At 37.6% G+C, this 13733-nt stretch overlaps 1 protein-coding gene and 2 non-coding genes across 7 annotated transcripts in view; 1 reads left to right on the forward strand and 2 right to left on the reverse strand.

The window, feature by feature from the left end:
- The first annotated feature begins 281 nt into the window (after positions 1-281).
- Positions 282-13733, forward strand: part of LOC127515682 (nuclear factor 1 B-type-like) — a 101066-nt gene continuing 87614 nt past the window's right edge. Inside the window, exon 1 of one of the 5 annotated variants that reach the window (XM_051899575.1) lies at positions 282-809. In XM_051899575.1, coding sequence (XP_051755535.1) covers positions 714-809 — 96 coding nt within the window. In that variant the 5' untranslated portion in view covers positions 282-713. The remainder of the gene's footprint in view (positions 810-13733) is intronic. The other 4 variants (XM_051899573.1, XM_051899574.1, XM_051899572.1 and 1 more) reach the window with 4 other exon arrangements.
- On the reverse strand, positions 11965-12036 carry trnah-gug (transfer RNA histidin (anticodon GUG)). The gene has a single exon. It is a non-coding gene; the product is annotated as a tRNA-His (tRNA).
- Positions 12466-12537, reverse strand: trnah-gug (transfer RNA histidin (anticodon GUG)). Its single transcript has one exon. It is a non-coding gene; the product is annotated as a tRNA-His (tRNA).

The following is a 13733-nucleotide window of genomic DNA, read 5'->3' on the forward strand; positions in this document are numbered from 1 at the left end:
TCTTTCTTTCTTTCTTTCTTTCTTTCTTTCTTTCTTCCCAGCTTCTCTCTCTCTCTCTCCCTCCCTCCCTCCCTCCCTCATTTGCTGTATAAGTCTGTGATATCTGAACCGTGCCCGGCTCTCATGTCTATGAAACTCCCCAGTCTTTGTTTGGGGAATATAATTCCCATTTGGGCCTCCCCTCATCGACACAGAATGAGGAGTGTTCGGGGGAGGGGGGGGCAAAATGTGTGTGTGTATTTATGGCTTTAGGGTGGGTCGGGGGGATTCCAAAAACCACAAATCAACAATATAGAACCGATGAAAATGCAAATAAACTTTGAAAAGCATCCACGCACACAGGCACCTCATTGGTTGCCCACTTGTTGTACAGCTCAAGATGCCAAAAAAAAAAAAAAAAAAAGGAGAGAGATCCATGCTCCTGTTCTGCACAGCTTAAAAAATTAAAGCCCTGGCCGAGGTGGGGGGCTCTGTATGTGTGTGTGTGTGTGTGTGAGGGATTCAGATCCTGATCCTGTCATTACAGGCAGCACTGAAGGCTGGAGTCATCGCTAGAGCACAGGGCTATGTGCGTGCATGTGCGTGTGTGTGTGTGCGCGTACACTTTTTTTCTCCCATAATGCAGTGTGATAAGGATTGGCCTACATGGGGCTGAGAGAGTGGCGTCTGATGAAGGCTTGATTAGTGTGTTATCTACTCCTGAGCTGCTCCTGATGAAAGCTACTGACGGGAGAATGGCTGGGAAAACGGCAGACAGCTCCATCAAATGGCAGCTATGTTATGACATGACAGCCAGGACCTGGTGGATGGTAAGTTTGGTGCTTTTTGGAGCTTTTTTTTCTCCTTCACTTTTTCCCACCAATTTTTGAGTGACGTAACTCCTCCTTCAGTGCGATTCATAGCATGTCTTAGAGAAAAGGTTTTGCCGAGCAGTTATTTGAATTTGAATTATTTGTTTTATCATTTGAAAAAGTTTACTGAGATATTTACAGAAGTATTTACAGAAGATTTGTGTAAAAGAGTAAAAACATGTTTTTTGTATTTACTTCATTTTTTACTGCTGTATTTCATTTTATTTATTTTAGCATATTGCTATTTGTAATCCTGATTTATATATGCCTAGTCCTCTAACGTGTTGATATTCAATAAAGCGCATGTTGTATAGGGATGTCACTGGTGTCACGTGAGGTCAGGACCCTGCGCTTGACTGTCAGGAGGTCAAGGTTTTTTTCAGAGACCCTCTTCTGTTTGCATACTTGATCTATGCCAGGTTATAACATACTTTTAATTAAGTTTAAGGTGTCCATCCCAATTCTTGCTGTTTAGGTAGATTTTGAAAGTTTGTCAGCGTTGATCAGGGACTCCTTCAGATGAAAACTAAGTTTTATAAGAAATCATTTATTCTAGATGATGTTTCTTGCAGCCGCTGCTCCGTTGATATTTCTGACCGTGACTTTCTTCCCTGGTTTTGGTCATGCAGCTTATGAACACTGTCGCACAAGATGTGGTCTTGCTCTGCACTTGTTGACATTTTTCTCTCAGTTTGTCTATTTTCCATCCTGGCAGACAAAAGCCTCTTGTTTGAGCGTCGCTTTCAATGAAGCTACTGCTGGTTCTCATTCCACTATGAATGTTAATTTCGCATCAAAAGTCATACTTTTTTCCTTCTGCCAGCTGTCTTGTGAGTTAAGTATTTATTATTGTGCTATTTCATAGGACAGTGACAATAATTATGGTGTACAGGGATGCCTCTAAGCCACTGTTTTAAATGTTTCAGAACTACAAAAATGTTAAGACATGAATAATCTTTTTTGCTCCAAGTCCGAAATTTAGTGGTATCTTACTTTGCTCATTTGGAACCAATATGACAATATTTTCAGTTATAAAGTCATTAATTTTTGTGTAGAAAAACAAAAACATGTCTGAGCCATTAAAAATGAACTCTGGAACTCGTAGACAAATGAAATAACAAATAAAAATTAAATTGTATAAGTAGTATGCGTAATTTAAAGTTACATTATTTTTATGTAGGCTATATGTCGAAAGATAACTGCAATAACCAGTGTTTAGAAAAGTTAATGTTTGTCTTTTCTGGTTGTAGATATATGGTTAGGGATACACACTCATTATTGTAATATTTTATTATGCAGTTTTTTACATTTTTATATTATGCTGATTTTTATAATTTTTACTGAAAATGATTCAATAAAAAAACAGTAATTGATTTGGAAGCACACACAAGTAAGGGACTATCTTTATGTTTAATCATTTTCAGTTCAAATGTTATAGTATACATGAATGTTATACAGTGTACATTATTAAGAAATGAAAAGATGTCATGTGTTTACCATTGTATATTCTCTCTATTTATGTAAAATAATCAAATCCAGACAGACATTCTCCTTGGCTTTAGTTTCATTTTGACAGATGGGAGATTTCATTCTTCTCAACCAGTGTCCAATGGAATATCTGAGTTTAATCAAGAATTTGGAACATAACACATTTCAAAAAAGTTTTCATAATGCTTAAAAAAAATGTGGCACAACAAAATAATATAAAACACCTTTGGATCTGGCATGGACTCACCTGCAGATAGACATAAGCATCTAAACAAGGACAAGGTCCAGACATGGTTCAGTTTGAAATGCTGACCACTCAAGACTAAGAAACTGACGCAAAATGTCAGCACTGTCAGCAGATGCTGGGGTGGGCTAGGCAGAGAGGAAAGCAGCATTTATCGCTAATCCCTGTGGCCAACAGTCGTTCATTAAGGTACACACTATGGCCCCCCCTTTTTTGTTTATTGAGGGTCTTTTTTTTTTTTTTTTTTTTTTTGCAAGAGTCCCCCTGTCTGGCTTGCTTTGTGCAGCTGGGAGACTGATGTCAGTCTGCATGCAGCCTCCCAGCAATCTGGCCTTCAGACGATACTCCTGCTCTCCTGCCGAATGTGGGTCGAAGATTAGCATAATACCAACTAGTCGTGAATAACATTAGCATTGAGTAAGGCAGTAATTAAAAGGATTAGCGGTAGGGGAAGAAATAAATGAGGAAATTCTATGACAACTGTGTTTATGATATTGATTGGATGACTGTTGGCCAGATGATGAGAACATGTTGATTGACTTATAATGGGCAGACAAAGTTATTTTAGAATTTGTACTTGTTTAACTAATGAATGTCTGTATTGTGCCAGTTGTGGTGACTGTATTCTGTGAATGTCTAAATACATATCAATTAAACATGCATGAACATAAACAAGTTTTTGGGAAATAACTTTATTAAAATAAGAGTCATGAGATGCTTTGGGTTTAATTCTTCAATGACCAGCATGTAGACTGATCACAACATTGGATTAGTGTCAGCAGACATAATGACAGTAGTGATGTTGCACTTTTAGATGGGTCACCTTGGTACTTTTGATTTAGACTCAAATCCTCGGACTGATCTAACAAGTAAATGGTATTGTTTGTCTGGAAGCTAAACTCTCTCCATAATCACAGTGTTAATTATTTCAGCTCAGGTTTGTTTGATCATTATCATAGGGATCAAGCTCGGCTTCTTCTAACTGCTCTCTGCCGGCACTGTGTATTATCAGAGCAGCATGTTTAGAGCTTCTGCCACCTTCATCTTACCATCAACCTCTAGTAACACTAGTACCACATTAAACAACCATTAAAGGTGCTCTCAGAATTTTATTCTCATTAAATGTTTGACACATAAAGAAACAAATTGTACTTACAAAAATAAAATACTACTAGTAGTAGTATATTTAACAGTACAGTTGGTTTCTTCATGTGTAAAACATATTTAATGAGAATAAATTATTATTATTATTAATAAATAGTGCATTCCCCTAATTACACTCTGCAATCAGATTAATACAGAGAAGAAAAAAAGGTTACACTTTATTTTGATAGTCCATTTTAGACATTTTAGACTAACTATAAGTAACTTCTAAGAACTACAGTACATGTCTGTTAACTCTCATCACTTTGCAACTACATCTCAACTAACTCTCTTTAGAGTATTAGTAGGCTATTAGGTTAGGGTTTGGGTAAGTAGAATAAGTTGACATGTACTTGCAATGTTATTTAAAATGGCTGTTGGGGGACCATCAAAATAAAGTGTTAGCAGATATTAAGCAGACAGTCTAATACTCTAATGACTGCTAGTTGACATGCAGTTGAAAAGTTACTTATAGTTAGTAGAATGTCTAAAGTGGACTATCAAAAGTATTTTAAAAAAGAAAATATGTAAAATATCTAATAGTTGTTTTATTTTATATGGAATGAGTCACCTGATTGGGTATTTCTGAATAAGTAATTATTTTGTAGCTGTTTAAAAGTATATAGTTGTTACAGTATGTAGGCACAGAGAGAGCAGAGGCTTGGATCCAGGGAAGCAATCTTTATTTACAAAAACTAAACTTCTACAATAATATAAAGCAAAGATCTCAAAAAGAACACAAATGTAGAGCACCAAAACATAGACAATAACTGACAAGTAACTGAGCTCAACAGGGGGTATAAATACACAGAACTAAATGAGTAAATTAATGAGGGACAGGTGAACACGATAGGTTACTATTAGGGCTGTGAATCTTTGGGTAGACAGCGATTCAATTCGATTCACGATTCATAGGTGTTTGATTCGATTCAAGAACGATTTTTGCAAATTCAGAACGATTTGATTCGAGATGATTCACATTAAAATTCGATGCGATTCGATTCGATTCTGCATTTTAATATGCATTCATAGGGTTATTGAAATGCTTCCCTCAATGTGTCTTAGTCAGGGTAAGAATTACACAACGGCCTTCAGGAGGTCAGAGAGTAAGGGCAAAAACAAACAAACAAACAAAAAAAAAACTTTTGTTCATTGTTAATGTTAGTTCGTGTTAGTTCTTAATGATGCTACATAACTTTATTTTAATAGCCTATAAAAATAGGCATTTGTGGAAATTTACATAAGCCAAAAAATGTGTTTGCTCCATCCATGCAATAAATGCGCGCCTTGAAACTGCTCAGGTAATGTCAATGACCCTTTTCCTTAAAACTTTAGTATTTTATCTTATCGAAAATAACGGCGACGTTTCCATGCAATAAAAGCGTTTTATTTCAACAGTAGTGACCACGCAATGACTTGGCAGCTTTATTAATGGCTTGAGCAGTTTGACTCAGAACTATTGCTGTCTTAATAGAGACTGTCATCTGCTCATGTGAATAGCAGTGGCCGTCCTGAGGAGAGCTCACACGTGGGCTACGGACGAAACGCGAGCGCAATCTAGTGAGAGGCGGTAAAGAGTGCAGCCGCGCGTATCTGTGAATGAGGGCGCACAACGTCTCCATCAATTCGCGCATGTAGTAATTTAATGTTTATATATTTTAAAGCACTGAATCGCTATAGAATCGCGATTAATCCGATTCTCAGCATTTTACATCGATTATTGACCGAAATTAACGATTCACAATTAAAAAAAACATGTTTCAAGATCGATGCATACTCATTGTCAGGATTTGTAATCGATGCATCAAGAAAACGAGTGAATCGTTACACTCCTAGTTACTATGGTAACAAACAGGCACACACTAGGAAACTAGGTCAACTAAGGAAAACATAATGAACACAGGAACCAGGAATACAGAACAGAACAAAGCTAAAATCTAAATAAGAAAACATAATCCTGACATTACTCCCCCCCCAAGTAGACGCATCCTGGCACCACAAACAAAAACTACACCTTAGTGGTGGTGGGAAGGTGTGCGAAAGCAGAAGGTGGTCCATAGGGAGAGGAAGAGTTCATGGGCTAATTGGCAGAGGGAAGGACCATGGAGGAGACAATGGAGGGAGGAGCCAGGGAGTGACCAGTAGCACAGCCAAGATGAAGGCCCACGGCTTAACCGATGGTGGGTGGAGTCAGATGTCCGACCACCAGTGGTGGAGCCAGGAGAGTTGGAGACCCAGGCTGAGCTGAGGAAACACAGAGACAGGGCGACACCTTAGGTCCTAGAGGCCAAGGTGGAGCCGCAGTGACGAGCGGCCGAGGTGGAGTCAGGGTGCCGGAGGACTAAGGTGCAGTATCAAGGCGGAGCCGGAGGGAAGGTAGAGACCAATGGAGGCGAAGGGGTGGAGGGACGAAGTGCAGTTGAAGGCCTGGAAGTCTGTGGCATAGGCAGAGCAACGACTGACCAAGGCAGAGCCAGAGGGGCGAGGGAGCCTGGTGGAGCCGTATGGATGACGGTCCCAGGTGAAGCCGAAGGAGGGAGGAGCCAAGGTGTAGCCGACTAGTCGACGGGCTGAGGTAGAGCCAGGGGATCCCCTTGCCGATGCGGAGCTGGAGACTGTTATTTTGTTACAGTATGATAGTGATGGGCGCTTTCGAAACACTGCTTCATGAACTAGGACACCAGGGCTGTGTCCAAAATCGCCCCTATATCCTCATTCACTATTCCCTACATTAGTCCACTAATATAGTTCACTTGAGGGAGTGAATGAAAACGAGTGAGCAAATTCAGACACTGAGTGTGCTGGATAGGCTGCCGCTTTTGCATAGTGTGTGTTTGCTGTTTAATAATTTTTTGAAACTTAGCAAACTGGCAGCTCCAGTAGTAATAAAAAGATGTATCTTGAACTCATGGAAACTATGTATAAAAACTTTAATTAAACAATTTAATCCATTAAAAAGGTATTATACCTGTGTGATATACACTGTAGCCACATAGGATTCAGCCGAGGACACTCTTACAGTGCATTTTGGGTATTCTCTAGCCGTTGAACGTACATCGGTTGTACACTCGTTATTGCGGTGCATTGTGGGATTGAATAAGTGCACTCGTTAACGTTCACTATAATTTCGGACAACGCTACAAATGGCTGTCATCTCAAATAGTGAGATGACAGCCTAAGGGTATAGGGGACGATTTTGGACACAGCCCTAGTCAACTAAGGAAGACAGGAAATGAACACAGAAACCAGGAACACAGAGAACAGAACGAAGCTAAAATCCAATTAAGAACAGAACATAAACCTGACATTAGTATGAACGTGTGTATTAGGGTGCAACAGTCCCCACCCACTTTTTCAGCGGCCTAAATTTTGGATGTTCGTAATTTTCGTAACGTAAAATTTTCGTAAGTATTTTTTCCATTCATTTTTCCCAAACAGATTTTTGAAGGTCTTTGTTAAGAGTTGTAAACCATGAACCAAACCAACCAACTACGAGGTAAATAGCAAAATTGCAAACTTTGATTTGAAGTAAAAAAATATTTGTTACAAGTGTGTTACAAGACTGTGTAAGCAGCTTTTATGAGGGAAAGAACTACAATGACGCATAACGCATTGCGAACAACATAAATTACAAATATCAGGAAAATATAAAGATTTTGTTTATGTATATAAAAACAACATATTTATGTTTATTGCAAAATATGCATATATATACACAAATATTTAAGTAGTAAGTTTAAAAGTGTAGGGACACTGACTCGATTACATAATTCACAGTGCTTCATATGGGACAGGGCAGGTGCTAAAAATTTATTTTGGCACAATTTGTTTTCAGTTGTCTTATTGGTTGAGATCCTGGGTAATAGTTTCTCACCAGGACTTCCGCTGTCAAATGCGATTATTTTTAAAAACTTATTTAAAAAAAATGCATACTGACGGCTTCTGCTAAAGCATACATCATTGATTAACAACCTCGTAGCTCACAGGTCTGTCTTTAATGGTTTATAAGTTATCTTTTAGTAAATCAATTCCCTTATGGAGAAAATGAATGAGATTTTTACTTCCGGAACTCTGTTGCATTGACAAATCCTTACCTGTGGCCTAATGGGATAGTAAAGTGTCCATTGGATGTGCACTTCAGAATCTCGTCAGAAGTAGTAAGTCATCCGGGTATTTTTCACTTACTGTTTTATGAATATTGTGAATTTGGGCATCCTTCTCTTTTTACAACCTATTTTTCTTCTACTAAGGAAGTATGCTTATTCAGATGCAACCTGATGGTACCTTTAAGACTGTTAAGATAAAGAGAATACTTTCAGTCCTTTGGGAACACTGGGCAAGTGAATATGGTACTCTCACATGTGGCGCATGTACACGTGGGGACTATTTTTAAGCTGTGAAAAGGCTTATATGGGTATGCAGACTATCAGTTAACTTATCTTTTAGAGATCGGATGAGGAGCATTTTGAAGAGAATGATCGACCAGGGGTTCTTTAACTGCTACAGCGATGTGTAGCCATGCCTGACGAATATCTGCTTAGGGCAATTAGGAAACAAAAGGCCTCTTTGTTCTAAACAGGGTTGGGGGGTCGATGAGGGGACGTTAAAAAAGAAAGAAGGCTTGAGAGAGGAAAAAGGGAAGCGTCAAGGTATGGGCCAGAACTGCTGCACGAAGGAATGGTGCATAGATCAAGTCACCTTTATTTATATAGTGTTTTACAGTGATAACAGGAAAATTATGCATTTCAGTTGTTGATCAGCTGAAGTCAGTTCAGTGTTGATTATTAAATTAGTTCATTTAATCTATAAGCAGTCTATATAGGTGTAACCTGACAACTTGTATTAACTGATCTCAGAGCATAAATTAAGATCATGAATTAAGGTCATCAATAAGTGTGTCGTAAATAAGTAACTTACTAATTACTTCTTAAAATCCCTATAAACCTTGACCGGATAGACAATAGAAAGGAATCTCTTTTAATAATTTAGTCAAACATGGAATAGTTTAGCCTTTTATAGCTTTTTAAAACATTTTAACTTTATTAAAACATATACTATAATACTTTTATTTACTTTATAATACTTAAATTTTTTTAGTAACTAATAGGGATGTCACTATACCTAAAATCTAGTAGTTGGTACCTATACCACCAAAAGTGCACAATACTTGATACCAAAGTCAATACCACGGTAAAAATATATAAAAATACAAATAAAACAATGCTATATATTTTTTTCCAGGTAGGTCTAATAGTAGTAAGTAAAAATACCACAGAAAGAAGAAGAAGGGAAAAAAAACCCACGGAAATTGAATAATCAAATATAAAATAACTCTGCATAGTCATAACTGTATAAATTAAATATAGATTAATCCTTATTAAAGCTTTTCTTTTGTTGTTTATCATTTATAATACAGACAGCAAATAGTAGACAGTAGCATGTTTTAAAGACTGCTGTACTAAGACCTAATGGACGGAGACAATATGCTGTTACACATGCTGTTCACATTCACATAACCAACGCGAATATACGCCAAGACGGGCATTTTGACATAACTGTGTGTGTATTTGAACGTTTATGTGTAATAAACCGCGAAAATCTGACATTCGCGAGAGGCTGCTATGTGTGTGCGCTTTGGTCGAGAGCACACTGACTGAAAACCGTCTCAGAGAGCGCGCGCAGTGTTTTCTCTCTAGGACATGGCTTACATTTTACAGTAATGTTCTTGTCTACCTGTGTCAAAAAGTGAAGTAATTGGATTATTTCCATTCTGCAAAACAGCCACTCGCTTCTACCGATATCTTCAGTCAGCGACTACACAACCAACTGGTGCGAAGTTGCGAACTCACGCAACTGCACTACAGCTAACGATTTTAAAGAGGCAGCGTTCACTTTTACCTTTAGACGACAAATTTAGATTTTAAATTCAATATTGATTTGAACAGAACTGTTGAACTATTTTACAGTATGTAACGCAAGTACATTAACTGTAATTAAATTACCTAAAAATGAACAGTAATCCCTTACTTTACTTTTTCAGTGAATAAGTAATTTAATTACAGTAACGCGTTACACCCAACACTGACGCTGCACCAATATGAAGAGAATTACAATAATACAAATGAAGTTCCAAGTACCCAACCAAAGTGAACACTGATCATCACAATGGTGAGTTCAAACAAAAACATTTAGGAAAATCAACATCAATTTATGAAGTAAGCTTATGTGATGTTCTCTCAAATATTTCAGTTGTATTGGCAATTGAACATTTAAGATGACTTTGGTAATCAGTGAATGCAAACAGAGAAAAATAATTGCAGAAGTGGAGGAAATTAGTGAAACGTCTGTTAAGAATTGCCCTGCCTCAAATTTTTTTTTTTTTTTTTTTTTTTTTTTGCTTGACAAAATGGTACTCCAGCTGATCAATTAATCATAACTTGTGTTTTCTGAGTAAAAGAAGGCATAGTATGTTAATAGTACAGATTAGATTTTTACAGTTAAGACATTAAGTAAAGTTCACTAAAAAGTGTTAGTTAGAATCACTGTTGGATTTTACTGTGTATTTCATGTTTATTCATCTCGCTGAAGCTGCTTTCCTTCATTTATATGCTTCAGTGCTCAACTATCCAGTGCTAACTGATAAGAAGTCAGTGAAATATACACAAACAGTCATCTGATCCTCAGACAGAAGAGTTAAACATTTTAATGTAAATGGACTGTCTTATTGATGCCAATGTGATACAACAATAGTCCAATGTAGTAGTGGACGTTTAAACATCATAATTGTTATGGTAACTAGTCAGATTTTCATCACCGCTACAGAGAATACAACTTCCATATTTGATTGTACATCTCTACTCTAATTTCTTGGAGTATTTATAGTCATTGCACGTCAAAATAATTGGTATCATTCAACATACCCTTTCACACAGACTCTTAGTGTGGTGTTATCACAAGAAAAAGTCATTATTTTTGAGGCTGTTTGTGGAGGAAACCCTGTTTAGAGAAAATGAAAGATCAAATATCAGACCGCGAGACTTCTATAGTTGTGGCTAATGAAGATGCACATTGTTACAGGAACATGTGTTCAGAGACCAGACAAAAGCCTGCAGGGATGCACATTTCATGCGACATAGGTGCATGCTTGTCCTGTCAATCAAGACCTATTGAAGTGAGGAGTGAGACAGATGCACATAGAGAGAGAAAGCAAGTACACAGCAGTTTTGCCTGACTCTTCTGTGGAGGCCTGCTGCTTCTTTCTCGAAGCTGAAGGATGTGCAATGCATGCACGGGTGTGTGTGAGTGTGAATGGGACGCAGTGGTTTTGGCAGGATTCCATGTTTACTATAAGCTTTCTCCTTGTTTATTTGAGCGTGCCTCTCGTTGTTGCTCTTGTTCTTGGTTGCTGGTTCGTGGTAGCGAGGAACAAGGCCAGTCTTTCATGGTTGTCAACAGGTGCATAAGAGCTCCCTCTGCATGTCTTTGAGTGTGTGTTTGTGTTTTTGTTTGATAAATAAGTGTGAGATTTTTTTGTCAAGGCTGGATCACAGGGCAAAGAGATAGGAAACAAGCAAACTAGCACATTAAGCAAAATGACATTGTAACAAAGGACATGTGCATGTTTCTAACTTCAAATGAGTATAGGTGAATGTGTAAAAGAAACAAAGCAGCAGTTTTTTTTATTTTTTATATTTTTTAATTATCTGACAAAACTTTGGTTTAGGTAGGTTAATTATTGATTCATTTTCATAGCATTTCTATTGAATAACATTATCTGGCCTTTTAGTTGTCTCTGCCATCTCAGTAACAGTCAGTGTCTAGAATTACTACAGGTGCAGTAATCTCAAACGAACACAGTAAGGTAATTAATCAGCCTGTATCTCAAATTTCAAATACATAGTCGTTTGCTGCCCTCTGGTGCTTGAATCATCTGGTGCGTACAACTGCACAGCTAACCTAAAAACACACAGGTCAGGCAAATGTTAGTTATGTTTTTATGGTCCATTTTGCAATCACTGTAGAGGGAAAAAATATAATTTTGAGATACAAGAATATGAATTGACACGAATTATTTTAAATAAATAGAGGTGTTACAAAGTTGAAGACAGTACATGGTAGGTTACTATGCTATATAATGTTACCTTTCAGACTTGTAGGTGATTTACATAGATTTTTCTTTAGCGTTTTCATGAGCACATCATTTTGTCACTCAAAAGAGCAGCCTTGTGTAGGCATGTTTGCCGTGACCCGGATTCGAACCGGGGTTGCTGCGGCCACAACGCAGAGTACTAACCACTATACGATCACGGCACATGGCTGGGACGCCAAAAGCTGTCAGACACAGTTCACTACCGCATCCTTGTGGGCTGAACGTAAACTGCGCTGTACATACACTCCCCAACATAATGTATATACAATAGGTTATCTAATAAGTGGTTTTCGCTCATTCTGCCTTCGACAAACAAGGTTATTTGATCGACAAAGAGCAAATATTTTATTCAACAAACAAATGTTTAAGTTTTTATATAACCAAAAGCAATAACCATAATCTTTCCTACTGTTTAAAAGTTCATTTCTTTCAGTGAAGGTTATCCAGGTTAATGTAGGATGTCAGTTTAGAACAGACAACCACAACGTGCTCGAACAATATGTTGCTAGCCAGCTGTATGTGACACGCTGCCGCTTTTTCTGTCACGTTAAATCAAGAACAAGCGTAAAAGTCACCACTGCATCTATTCTTGCCGTGACCCGGATTCGAACCGGGGTTGCTGCGGCCACAACGCAGAGTACTAACCACTATACGATCACGGCGAGCTATGACAGCAGATGGAAAGTGGTTGTTAGAAACACAGCAGCATGGTTTTACACTCACAGTTTAACCTTATAAAGACAACAGTAGGTTATTAAACAGTATTAATGTTATGATATTTCGATTGTGGCATCGTAACAATATCTCCGAACAAATTTGTCGCTTTGAGACGTCATTAAGTATGTCAAATTCTGCCAGTGTTTTTATATTCCGTGGACCTTAATGTTTCACGTCTGGCTTAAGGTGGCTATGATGTGGGCACTCTGTGATCATGTTGTTTAAGTATTAAACCGCAAAATTAAAGCGAATAAATTGTCAAAACAGCTGTTATAGAGTTCCAAGGTAAGAGTTACAGTTTTATACGACAATATAAGGAGACAATGTGCTTCTTGGAACGAGGGAATGAATGGGACATAAACAGAGCAGAGCGAGGTCACTGGCGCGTGCTCCTGTGTGAGTTTCACAGCTCCTGCACTCTTACGTTAGAGGAGGATGCAGTCTACATACGTTCTATTGTAAATTATAAAAAATGCGTTTTGCGAAAATGTTAATCTAATACGCTATGATTTGTTTCACATTACCCCGCTTGCAGTCTAGGCCCGCTAATACAAATAGGCTATGGCCTTGTGGCGCAATGATAAAAAGCGTTCCGACATATATTTATAGGCTCTCTGGCCACTTAAGAGCAAATACCACTTCAAGATAACTCTAGTAAACACTAATAGCATAATATTCGACAAACGCTTTACCTGTTTTGCAATATTTGCAAAAATGGCGTGTAGGCTCATTTTTAAATGTTAATGTTGAATTTAGAGCTTCCATATGAAGCCGAACTATTTGAAACACGTAAATTATGATATGAAATTATAGCCTGAATTTGAATAGTCATCACTTGTTCTCAAAATAAGTTTAGTGTCACATATTCCACACAATAATCTTGTTAAAATGGGAAAGTTACGTTATTTGGAGAGAGCCTGAGCAATATAAAAATTATTTATCAGTTTCATATTCATGTAGGCCTATAGACTACTTCTGCGAATCTGCCTTGAGATGTATTGTAAAAAAAATAATAAAATAATGGAAAACATATAGTTTTATAAATACAAATTACTGCAGTTTTTAATTGCTCTGTGAAACACCCATGTTATTCTTTAAGACAAAACAAACATCCAAACCCACCATGACTGCACATTTTGCT

The sequence above is a fragment of the Ctenopharyngodon idella genome, chromosome 7 (genome assembly GCF_019924925.1).
Source record: "Ctenopharyngodon idella isolate HZGC_01 chromosome 7, HZGC01, whole genome shotgun sequence".
In the NCBI taxonomy this organism is placed as follows: Eukaryota; Metazoa; Chordata; class Actinopteri; order Cypriniformes; family Xenocyprididae; genus Ctenopharyngodon; species Ctenopharyngodon idella.